General features: G+C 45.9%; 2 protein-coding genes across 2 annotated transcripts in view; both read left to right on the top strand.

The window, feature by feature from the left end:
* LOC106804923 overlaps positions 1-4,536 on the top strand; it is a 39,705-nt gene extending 35,169 nt beyond the window's left edge. The window contains exons 4-5 of the mRNA XM_014806331.1: positions 515-553; positions 4,445-4,536. Coding sequence (XP_014661817.1) covers positions 515-553; positions 4,445-4,536 — 131 coding nt within the window. The remainder of the gene's footprint in view (positions 1-514; positions 554-4,444) is intronic.
* A 444-nt stretch (positions 4,537-4,980) lies between these two features.
* LOC106804937 (alpha-(1,6)-fucosyltransferase-like) overlaps positions 4,981-12,019 on the top strand; it is a 14,485-nt gene continuing 7,446 nt past the window's right edge. The window contains exons 1-4 of the mRNA XM_014806347.1: positions 4,981-5,020; positions 8,638-8,752; positions 10,365-10,504; positions 10,905-11,002. Coding sequence (XP_014661833.1) covers positions 8,672-8,752; positions 10,365-10,504; positions 10,905-11,002 — 319 coding nt within the window. The 5' untranslated portion in view covers positions 4,981-5,020; positions 8,638-8,671. The remainder of the gene's footprint in view (positions 5,021-8,637; positions 8,753-10,364; positions 10,505-10,904; positions 11,003-12,019) is intronic.

Genomic DNA, 12,019 nt, shown 5'->3' on the forward strand with positions numbered 1-12,019 from the left:
AAGAGAGAGAGAGAGAGACGGACAAAGACAGAGACAGAGACAGAAAGAGACCGAGAGAGAGAGAGAGAGAGAGAGAGAGAGAGAGAGAGAGAGAGAGAGAGAGAGAGAGAGCGATAGCGATAGCGAGAAAGGAAGCTGTGCGTAATGCTTGAGCAATCACTCTTCGCACTCCAATCCATCCCCCTGCCGCATGCGAAATTTCTCTTCTCCGTGTCCCCCACATGACCACTACTACTACATGATTACCGCTGGCTACTACCTTTCTGCTAACTCGATTAGTCCGGGATATGATAGCTGTAGGCATGATAGCCATCTGGACCAACTTCTCCAACCTTTCCCGCTAACTTCTCCAACCTTCCCCGCCAACTTCTCCAACCTTCCTGTCGTGTCTATAGTGAATGCAACACGCTGATGCGTGAGCATAAAGCGATGTCAGGTTTCGGATGTGTGTGCGTGCTGCGGTTTATTGTGCGGTGGCTTTGCTGAGTAATCGATTGGCTCAGTTTTTGTTTAGGGTTTGAAAATAAAGTTCTCGATAGCGATCTCGTGCAAGGTTAGCTGTCCAAGACATTATCCGCTAAGAGCAAATAATGATTAATGAAGTTAATAATTTTTATGCGAAATTTTTAAATCGACTAACGGAAATACGGCATGGAACTGAACACGGCATTCTTGAAATGATTATACTAATGCATTCTTTTCCCGCAAACAAATTGCATTAACGCGATAGCGTACGAAACAAAACCAAGGCGGTGGGCTGCGCATGCACCCTCTTTTAAAATTCCATTTCCACAATTAAAATTTTTCCAAGTTGCTCACATCGTCAGGCGCTTTTCAAGATTTGGATAAACATTGTTCGTGTGATAGAGTGGTCGGAGGCTTTTAGATGGCGGTTATTTATGAGAATGAAAAAGGACAGCTCGAATTTTAACGAGTCTGCTGTTCTGCACTTTGCATAGTTGATGCTCGCACATGTTGATATCGCATGACAGTCCAATTTATGCGTTTGCAATTTAAATTTTTTACGATGTTGAACACGCCGGTTTCTAATGATTGAGCGAAAAATAACTTTTCACTTAATTTCATGAACTAAATGCAATGTCGATGCATTATTGGGCATTGGGAAGGGGCAAATACTTACGAAGTAGTATTAGAAATTAGACGCACAATATAAAATTGGTACGCAATAACTAACTGCTCTGTGTTAGCGGAATCTCCATCTGTGGAATCTCCATATAATGGCTACCCGTTTATATAAGGCAATTTTGACATTTCCCCCTGAATGACCGGTATACACACTGTAACCACTTCTATAGAACGATCGTTTGTCTGTAAAGAACACTTTTCATGTTTTTCCCCTGAGTTGCATTTGCACAGTGAAGGAATCTTTATTGAATGGATGCTTGTATATAAAGGACATTTTTAGGGGGTTTCTTTATGAGTTTGCCTGCACTGTGTTTTACACTGTGGGTATGGCTGGTCGATCACAATTGTTGGGAGTCTTAAGGAGTTATTTCCCTTAAGAAGTTTTCTTAAGGGGAGAAAAATATTTGACGTCTCCAATCAGGAAGGAGAAAATCAATAAGATATTTCCCGAGTGTAAGCGCCGCTTCGACGAGTAAAGTGGACGCCATGTTGGCGTTGCTGTTAAAAGCTGAGAAAAGCAGAAAAAAATATACTGCAATGAAAATGTTTCGTGAAATGTGCTCTCGATCCGCGTTGGCAAGTCACCTTGAAATGCAGCAGGTTGGCAGCTATATTTTTTGCACTGATTTCCCGTTTGTATATATATGTAGCAAGTAGAATGGTGAAAGCGTCCAGCCACCTGTGCTTACGCCCACTTATCTGTCCCAACTGCGCGTTTCTGCGTCCGTGCGTGCATGCATCTTTGTGCTCGTCTGTGCAGCAGTTCGTGCATTAACAAGAGTAAAATGTGAAAGTTTGAATGCTTTCACCTAATTGCTTGTTTGATTGCTAGCAGCTGGCTCTGCACTTGGTCTTCTTATTCGGCATTGCGCAGGAACAAATTCAAAATGACGTCATCGGGTAAAAAACTGGAGATGAATGGGAACAATGGTCAAAGTTAACGGGGACGGGGGTCGAAGAACCAATTTTAGATATCCCCCTCAACGTGAGAGGCATGACTAGTGTTGCATACATTACCCACTCAATACAAGCGCTGCTGTGTAAAAAGCACAATGAATGTGCAATGAACAAAGCACGGATTTTAATCCATTTTTTATTATGCGGTACGATGACGGACGGCAAAGGAGATATTAGCTGTCATATGACTAGCCTGCGTTAGGAAAATCAGTTATCTCAAATTATCTCTGTTTAATAAGGTTGTACACCGTGGTTTTTATTTTTTATTACAATAATAATTACATTTTTATGAATGAATCCGCATCATGTAATTGTGAAGCGCCATAATGGTGTTTAGATGTGTCTTATTTAGCAGAAGGCATTAGCAACAGTATCACAGCAGCAGCGGCCGCAGCGTCAGCGACAGCAACGACAGCAGCAGCAGCGGCCGCGGCGTCTGCGACAGCAGCAGCAGCAGTAGTAACGGCATTATCATCATCAGCAACAGTAGCAGCAATAGCAGCAGCAGCAACAGCAACAGTAGCAGCAATATCACCAGCAGCAGCAGCAACAGTAGCATCAGTAACAAATGCAGCAATTGCAGCAGCAGTAATAGCAGCAGCAGCAGCATATAGCCGTTTAATGACCACTGGCGCTCCACGGAGCTTGTTTAGTTATGTATTATTCACGCGCTACATTTTCTACTGTATGAAGCCCATGCCCCTCGTGGTTCGCTCGTCTGTCTGCAGAGATGCCTGCTTGTTAATATTTACTGACCATAATTACGCCGGCGTGGCCTGCTTTTCACGCGTTAATATTTCATCTGTTTAAAGTTTGTGAGACGACGCCGCCACTGCATGCGATAGAAAGAGAGAGAGAGAGAGAGAGAGAGAGAGAGAGAGAGAGAGAGAGAGAGAGAGAGGGAGAGAGAGACCCCAGCAATTTTTCGACTTGCCTCTTGTTGTTGTTTGTTGCCCGTTTCGGTCGCCGTCCGTCGCGGGCGTAAACTCTGGGTCGTCGGCCAGCGACGCGGAATCTCGCCCGTGGTATTACTCGTTAATAATCTTTTAGCCACTTTAGGTTTTTGCCGGCCGCATAGAGATGCGCTGCTGCCAGTACCTGTAGAGCTTTGCGCGGGGAGTGCACGTTACGCACGCAAGCCACGAAACACGCACAAACACGCACGCACGCACGCACACACATGCACGCGCACACATTGCACTGTTCATGGCTTTCCCATCCATGCTCGGCTCGCTGCAGCACGATGATGATGATTGATGAGTGATTCGGATGATTGATGACGCGAGCGAGGAGGAGGAAGAGCGAGGAGGAGGATGATGCATGATGATTGATCGCAGGTGGAGCGAGGCGGAGCGCAGCGGTGCAGGCATGATGCATCGAGGAGGGAGGATTGGAATGATGACTGATGTATGATGCAGCGAGGAGGCCGAGGAGGCAGCCGAGCGAGAGGAGCGAGGCCAGCGAGCGAGCGGCGACACGCGAGGAGAGGCAGCGACGGAGGATAATGATTGACTGATGATGATGCATGCACGCGTACGGCAGACGAGGCAAGGGTCGACTGATGATGAGCGAGCGAGCGCACAGAGGATGACTGATGATGATTGATGAGCGAGCGCGAGGAGCCGAGGAGGCAGGCAGGAGCCGAGTGAGGAGGAGCAGCAGGCTAGGCCAGCGAGGCGAGGATGATTATTGAGGAGTAGGGAGGAAGGAGTTTGGTGATTGTGATGATGCCATGAGCGAGCGCGCGAGGAGGTACGGAGCCGATCTCATTGATGATGAATGCAGGACGGAGAGGAGGAGCGCAGGACGAGGACTGGCAATGATGATGATGCAATGAGGCCAGGAGCGCGAGCGAGGAGGAGGCCACGCGAGGGCAGGAGGGGCGAGGAGGACGAGACGTGCCCAGATAATGATGCATGGATGCAATTCAGGAGGAGGAGCCGAGGAAATGAGGACCTAGTGCATTCAGCATTATGATGAGGATGACCTGAAGACTTGTAGGCACTGCTTGTGTCCGCGTCGTGACCAGCCTGTCACGCTGGTCGCCCGGTGGCTGCCGTTTAATTTACAAGCTATGCATGACCCAGTCAGCTCATATTATGCAATTTCATTAAATCGCTCAATTGAATCTCGGCACGCTTCCGCGCCTGGCGCGGCATCGATAGGCTCGACTCACTGACAGCAGCGCGCTGCAAAAGTTTCAGAATGTGAGTCGCCACCGCTTTCTATGTGTTTCCCCTGCAAGTTTTTACTTCTCCCCCCACCCTTCTGACCCGTGAAACTAGTGTTATTTTTACGCCGAAGCATTTCCGTTCACATTGCGTGCTCTTTGTTGCCATAGACAAAAAGCATCAGTGTCCACAAATTGAATGGCCTCCACTGCAGCCCTTATTAATCATGACCTCTGATAGGTCTATGCTGTTCATCTACTAACTTACCAATACTTATCGCCATGTATTATATTCATTTTATTGTTGTTCATTGTTATCTAGTTGCTTGCTTATATATTATATTATTATTATTCATTATTATTATTATTATTATTTATATATTTTATAACTCGTATTTACTTAAAATGTTACGTATTGTGCCGACTGGCTAGTACGTATTCACACAGCGCTCCACCTATACGTTCGTGCCATCCAGCAGACCCGGTGAGTGCGACTCGTCTCGCTTACGTCCGCTCAAGCCTCTTCCCTCAGCAGTGCTTGCGCAGTTCTGCCGACGCAAGGTTACCGAGCAGCCCAGGCCCGGCCGGCGCTATTCCACCACCGGCGTCATTTTCTCGGAGCTGTGCGTTTCTACCGTGAGCCAATGAGCCTGCAGAGGCTGCGCCAGGCGGTGCCGCGGCGACGCGAACGGCCGCCTCCACATCGACGCCATCGTGGCATCTCGCAGCGGCCGCCCCTGCAGAAGAGTGCGTATAGTCGGCTAGTTAGTAAGGAGCGTTTAGTATAGAGTCGCCGTAGTCAGGTGCGTTAGTTAGGTTGGTTAGTCAGTGTGGTTAGTTAGGCTGTGCTTAGTCAGGCTGTGCGTTAGTTAGCACGTCGGTTGTTAGGTGTTTCAGTTAGCCGTGGTTAGTCAGGTGGCTAGTGCAGGTGAGTTAGTTACGCGTGCGACTTAGTCGGCTCAGTTAGGTCAGGGTGGCTACGTCAGCTGTGCGTATAGTTAGGTGTGTTAGCATCGGCCTGAGTTAGTCAGGTGGCCTGAGTCACGCTGTGGTTGTCAGGTTGGGTTCGTCTAGGTGGTAAGTTACGAGGTTATGTTAAGCGTGGTTAGTTAGGTGGTTAGTCACGGCTGGTTAGTTCACGGTGAGTTAGTTAGGTGGTTCATCAGGTGGTTTGTTAGGTGAGTTTAGTCAGTGTGGTTAGTCAGGTGCGTTAGTTTACGGTGTTAGTCAGCCATGGGTTATGTTAGGATGGTTAGTTCAGATGGTTTAGTCAGGTGGTTAGTCAGGTGGCTTGTTAGCTGGTTAGTTAGGTGTGTTAGTTCAGGTGGTTAGTTACGGTGTTAGTTAGCCGTGTTTAGTCAGCGTGCGTTAGTCAGGTGAGTTAAGTTAGGTGGTTAGTCAGGTGGTTAGTTAAGGGAGTGTCTAGTTAGTCTGGGTTAGTCAGATGTCTTAGTTTTCTATAAGGTGCGTTAGTCAGATGGTTAGTAGGTTTGGCTTAGTCAGGGCTGGGTTAGTTACGCTGCCTCGTGGTTAGTCACGCGCTGGCTAGTTTAGGTGCGTTAGTCAGCGTGGTTCAGTTCACGGGTGGCTAACGTTAGAGTGGTTAGTCAGCGTGCGGTTAGTTACTTGGCTTGTCGGTGGGGCTAGTAGGTGGGTGTCAGGTGCCTAGGTTAAGGGTGCGTTAGTACGGTGGTCACTTAGCGTGCGTTAGTCAGGTGCCTGTTAGTAGGTGAGTTAAGAATTAGGTGTTGTTATGTCAGCGTGGCCTAGTTCAGCGTGCCGTTTAAGTCAGGAGTGGTCTACGTCAGGTGGTCCGCTAGTTAGGCGGTTGGCGTTATGATCAGCGTGGTTTAGTTAGCGCGCTGGGGTTAGTCAGGATGGCCTAGTTAGAGTGCAGTTTAGTCAGATGGGTTAGTTAGGTGACGTTAGTACAAAGATGGTTAGTCAGCGTGTGTTAGTCACGGCGGGGTTAGGTTAGGTGCGTTAGCTCAGAGTGGGTTAGTTACGGTGGTTTGTTAGGTGGTTAGTCAGGCGTGGCTTAGTTTAGTGTGATCCTGTTAGTTCAAGGTGGTAGTTTAAGGTGCGTTAGTTTAGGTTTTGTAGAGTGATTTAGTTAGGTGGTTGTTAGGGCGTTAGTCAGGCGTGCGTACGTTAGCCGTGATGTTGAGTTAGCGTGAGCTTAGTTAGCGGTGCGTTAGTCGCGTGGCTTAGGGTCAGGTGGTTAGGTTAGGGTGGTTACCGCGGGTGCTCCGCCGCCGCCCGGGCCCGCCGCCCCGCCACCGCGCGCGGGCGCCCGGCCAGGCGCCAGCCGAGGGGCTGCCCCCCGGCACCGCGCCCCCCTCGCGGTGGCTCGTCAGATGGTTAGTTAGACGTGCAGCTCTCTATGTCAGATGGTTTGAGTGCGTGGTTCTAGTCAGGGTGCGTTAGTTAGGTGGGCTTTAGTCAGGTGGTCTAGTCAGCGTGGTAGTCAGGTGGCTAGTCTCAGAGGTGTGTTAGTTAAGGCTGGCTTAGTCAGGTTGCGTTAGTCAGCGGTGGTGGTAGTTTAGGTGCGTTAGTTAGGTGGGTTAGTCAGTGGCTTTATGTTAGGTGAGTCGTTAGTTAGTGTGGTTAAGTCAGGTGGCCTAGCTTAGTGTGGTTAGATTAAGGGTGGTTTATGTTACCGGCTGACGTCTAGTCAGGGTGACGTTTAGTGCTAGGGTGGTTGAGTCAGGTTGGGTATTGTCGGCCAGTGTTTAGTCGAGGTGGTTAGTTAGGGTGGCGTTACGTGTAGGTGGCTTAGTTAGGTGGTTCAGTCAGGGGGCGATGGCAAAGTTAGCGTGGTATAGTTAGGTGGTTAGTCAGCGTGGTTAGTTAGGTCGGTTAGTTAGCGGTGCTTAGGTCAGGTCTCGTGGTTTAGTTAGGTAGCGTTAGTTAGGTGGTTAGTCAGCCGTCTGTTTAGTTAGGTGGTATAGTTAGGTGGTTACAGTTCAGGTGGTTGTTAGCTGGTTAGTCAGAGTTGCGTTAGTCCAAGCGTGGCTGTTAGCGTGGTTAGTTGGTGGTTACGCTTTAGCGTGGCTTTAGTCAGAGGTGGCTTAGGTTACGGTGGTTGTTTAGGTGCGTTCACGCTCGAGGTGTGTTGAGTTACGGTGGTTGGTCAGGTGCGTTAGATCAGCGTCGTGGTTAGTTCGCGCTCGCCGTTAGTCAGCCGCCTGCGTTAGGTTACGGTGCGATTAGTCAGAGTGGTTAGTTAGTGTGGTTAGTTAGCGTTGCAGTTAAGCTCAGGTGGCTACGTGTTAAGGTGTTAGTTAGGGTGGATTAGGTTCAGGTGGTTTAGTTACGAGGTCAGTTAGTTCAGGTGGTTATTAGGCCTGTGTTAGTCAGCTGTCGAGTTAGTATAGGTGGCTTAGTCAGGAGTGGTTAGTTAGCGCTGTGGTTACGTCAGGTGGTATAGTTAAGGGTGCGTTAGTCAGTGTGCGCTAGTTAGGTGCGCCGCTAGCTTAGACCGTGGTTTAGTTCAGGTGGCTAGTTAGAGTGGTTTAGTTACGGGTGGTGTTAGGGTCAGCTCCGTGGCATTTAGTTAGGTCGGGCATGTAGTTAGGTCGTTTACGTCAGCAGTGCGTTAGTTACGGTGGGTTAGTCAGGTGGTTAGTTAGGTGGTTAGTCAGGTGGTTAGTTAGGTGGTTAGTCAGGTGGTTAGTTAGGTGGTTAGTCAGGTGGTTAGTTAGGTGGTTAGTCAGGTGGTTAGTTAGATGGTTAGTTAGGTGGTTAGTTAGGTGGTTAGTCAGGTGGTTAGTTAGGTGGTTAGTTAGGTGGTTAGTCAGGCGGTTAGTTGTTTTATTTTTATTTTATTTTTTATTGTGATATTAATCATTATTGGGCAATTTGTTGCTGGTTTTTTCCTTGGATGTATCAAACAGATTGGTAGCGCTATGAAATCAGACGTCTAATATTACATTGTATAATCTGTGACAATCATATATTGCAGCCAGTGATAAATTGGTAGTTCTCTGCCATCATATACCATCAAATATTGTTTTGTAACATTTTTCGACCCTCGAGAGCAAAATATATTGTAAGCATAATTTTTGCTCTACTGATATGGAAGTGCAACTAAAACCTATCGCGTAGCTGTGAGTGTTTTATAAAAATCCCGAATGTGAACATGTAATTGAAAAGTATCAAGTATCAGTGGCAAGAAAATGCACGCATAATTGGTACTCAATTTCCTTGTTAAGTCTATAAGCATCTCGGTAATCCCGCGATTCTTATGTTAATATAAGTCTTGCGATGCCACGGATGGGGAATTTGTTTTACTAAAGGTGCTCGTTAAAAGTTTTTAAATATTGACTCGGATCTTTTCAATCAAAATCCTGTCTTGCTTGCAGTATAATTTTGCACAACATCGAGGAATTCTCCTGCATGGACGGCTTGGGAGAGTGGAGGAAGAAAGAGGCAGATGATCTTGCAGAACTGGTACAGAAGAGGTTGCATAGACTACAGGTGAGCTCCATCGAAAAAAATCAGGGAATTTTTTTTACTGTACTTTCTTCTAAACAGCTTTAGCCCATAATTGTCACTTCTCCTAGCAAGCATCAGACTAACAACTATGTACACATGTAAGAATTGCACATCATTGACACACTTTAACCATGAACGTATCCATATATTATATTATATATATAATAAATTATGTGCACGAAACATTGATATATTAAGTATACACAATGTATTGTATCCGGAGTGATTAAAAACAACATAAAAAAACTCATATGTTTTTATTATTCACTTCTGTTTGTATAGATGTGTTTATGCATTCACCCACTGTATGTCTCACAGCCGATCCACATATTGCAGTCGAGAAACCACAACTACACAGCTAGGTGACTTCACTAGATTTATAGTAAAGCTGTACAAACTCAAGCATGACACAATAAGGCAGAAATAACGGACAATAATATTGAATCAATGTAATCAATATTTCAAGCGCAAGGTTCTTTCACCAAAACAATTCCAAGCATTGCCGCTTCTAACACAAAATCACTATAGCCTCACAACTATACTCGACCTGTAGATCATGCTGTCTCTAAACTACTTGCTAAACTACTCTATTTCTCTCCTCTCTGAAATCGACACGCGCTCTCGCTTTTATATGAGCTCCCGACACAAGTTGCTTTTGCTTCCTTCACGTGACATAGTTTTCCCACATCATCGCCGAATTCGGTAACCAAACGAGCAAGCAACTTACTCGCTCTTCGCTCCTTGGCTAAAATACTACTGCGCAGTTTGTCTCAAGTGACAGAATACACTTGGCCTGTGGCCGGGTTATTCTTGATCAGATGAGTCATTGCCAACGTGGCACAGACACGTATACGAGTTCCAACATGCTGATACGCTCTAGTGTATAGAGCTATGGGCTATCCGTATATCTAGCTACAGGGGCGGATCCAGAGGGGGGGGGATCGAGGGGGTTCGGACCCTCCTTTTTACCACAAAAAAGAAAAGCATACACACACACGCACGCACGCGCGCACACACACACACACTTCTCTTATATTGTCTCCATAAAAAAAAATCTTGTTTAGCGCTAGTTTTTCTGATAAAGATTCACTTATATATATGTAAATTCGTTATAAAAACCTAGAAATGGGCAAAGAGGGGTCCGCAGGCATCCGGGGGACCGGATCTGATAAATTTTTGCATTCTAGACATCAAAATTACTGCTCAGATGCTCTCAGAATGCACCAATTTTAATAAAAAATTTTGGTGGAAGGTCCCCCAACCCCCCCTAAGTGCCATCGGCAGCTTTTTAAAACACCAGAACAAGTAAGTGCCCTTTATTTCTTCTTGGACACCCTCTTTTCAAAAATCCTGGATCCGCCCCTGCGCTAGCTTCCTTATCTAGCCCGTTTAACCGGCTATCATCCCCATTCGCCACTATAGCAAGCCCAAGTGTTGCTGCTGCCATATGCAGCTCCATTTATGTAAACTGCATGCTTACAATGTGTTGCACACTTTTTTTGAAAAGCGGATATTGCACATAGCGGAAGCAGTATAGCGCTTATATTTACACTGCGAATTGCGTCAGTTACTGAAAGCTTTCACTCGCTTGCAGAATCCGACAAATTGCGCAGATGCTAAGAAGCTGGTGTGCAACGTGAACAAGGGATGCGGGTACGGTTGCCAGGTGCACCATCTCACCTACTGTCTCATGATCGCCTACGGAAGCCAACGCACACTGATCCTCAACTCAAAGTAAGCTTTGCATGTCGCTTGTCGAGCGTCTTTTGATGGCTATAGGTTTGCTGTTGCTCGATGCGCAGAAGTCTGAGAGATTGTGCTGCCGATGGGTTTAATGATTGATTATGATTATTGATTTATGATTATGATTATTGATAATTATTATTTAGTATTAATTAATAAGATATTCATTAATCATTATCAATAATCATAATTATAAATCAATAATCATAATATATATATTGTCTTGCTCTTAGCATTAGTTGTATGATATCTTCTTTTCATGTAGACGTGTATCGTGGAGGCTTAGACCTTCTCTAGGGAACAGATTAACTGCACTACTCCACGTGGGTTCGACAAGCTTATCACTCGATGCCATTGAACTATAATGTTAACGATGAATCTTTCTATTCAGAGGCTGGCGCTACAGTCACGAAGGCTGGGAGAAAGTATTTCTACCGATCAGCGACACATGCACGTCAACGATGGGTGGCAGCTCTGGACACTGGACAGGTGAGAGCTGCAGGTGTAGGGCGCTGATTCACACACTGCGATGAAACTGAATCATTTTATGGTTTATTCCATTTCAGCAACCATTGGTGTAATTCCAGCAACGCTCCCATTTCCCCTGCAGCAAAATTCCCAGTTGGCCTGCACCCATTTTGCCTACTCCCAATTCGCCTACACTAAAAATCCACCCATTCCCATTTTGTCTACCATCAATTTGTCCACTAAATAATCATTTATAAATGTAATATATGGTTTGGATTAGCATACATGGACTAGACGGAGTGGCATCCACACTATTGCCCATTATGAGAGTAGACGAAATGGGAGTAGGCCAACTGGGATGTTGCCAATTTTATATTATGCCTCGTGACCTACGAACACGCACTCAGTGAAACGAATATTCGGTAAATGAGGATTGATCTAGGGAGCCACGATACAATTTTGATAACGAAATGGAATCGCTGAATTTCTTCATTCCCTAGCGGATGGACGTACAAAGGCCGGAGAGGGCTCATTTGAATTTTAAATTTCAAATCCTAAATTTCGAGCCATTGCCGCCCCTGTAGAGGCTTCGGCCTTGAAGTTTATTATTCACTTCCAATCTTGCAGACGAGCCCAAAATTAACAATTTAATTTAATGAAAAACATTAAATACACTATCAAGACAATTGGAATTTTTCTGTACAATATGATTCTGCACAGCGAAATTACAATTGTATTTAGACGTTATCTCCTTCCTTGTTTATTATATCTTTTTTGTATATGTATATATATATGTATATGTATATATATATATATCCTCATATCGGTATCCATCATGTCGATGCTTGATAGTTGTGAGAGGGGTTTGGGATATTATCGTAGATCTACGAGTAAATTCACTGGGATCGTTCTTCATTCTGCGTCGCTTCTGCCGACGGTACTCGTGAAAAAATCATGTTCGCGACAGCAATGTTAGGACCAAAATGTTCCCGACACCTCACTCCCACCCACACTGCCCCATTCCGACCCACACCGACC

This window comes from Priapulus caudatus, unplaced genomic scaffold (assembly GCF_000485595.1).
Source record: "Priapulus caudatus unplaced genomic scaffold, Priapulus_caudatus-5.0.1 Scaffold93, whole genome shotgun sequence".
In the NCBI taxonomy this organism is placed as follows: domain Eukaryota; kingdom Metazoa; phylum Priapulida; class Priapulimorpha; order Priapulimorphida; family Priapulidae; genus Priapulus; species Priapulus caudatus.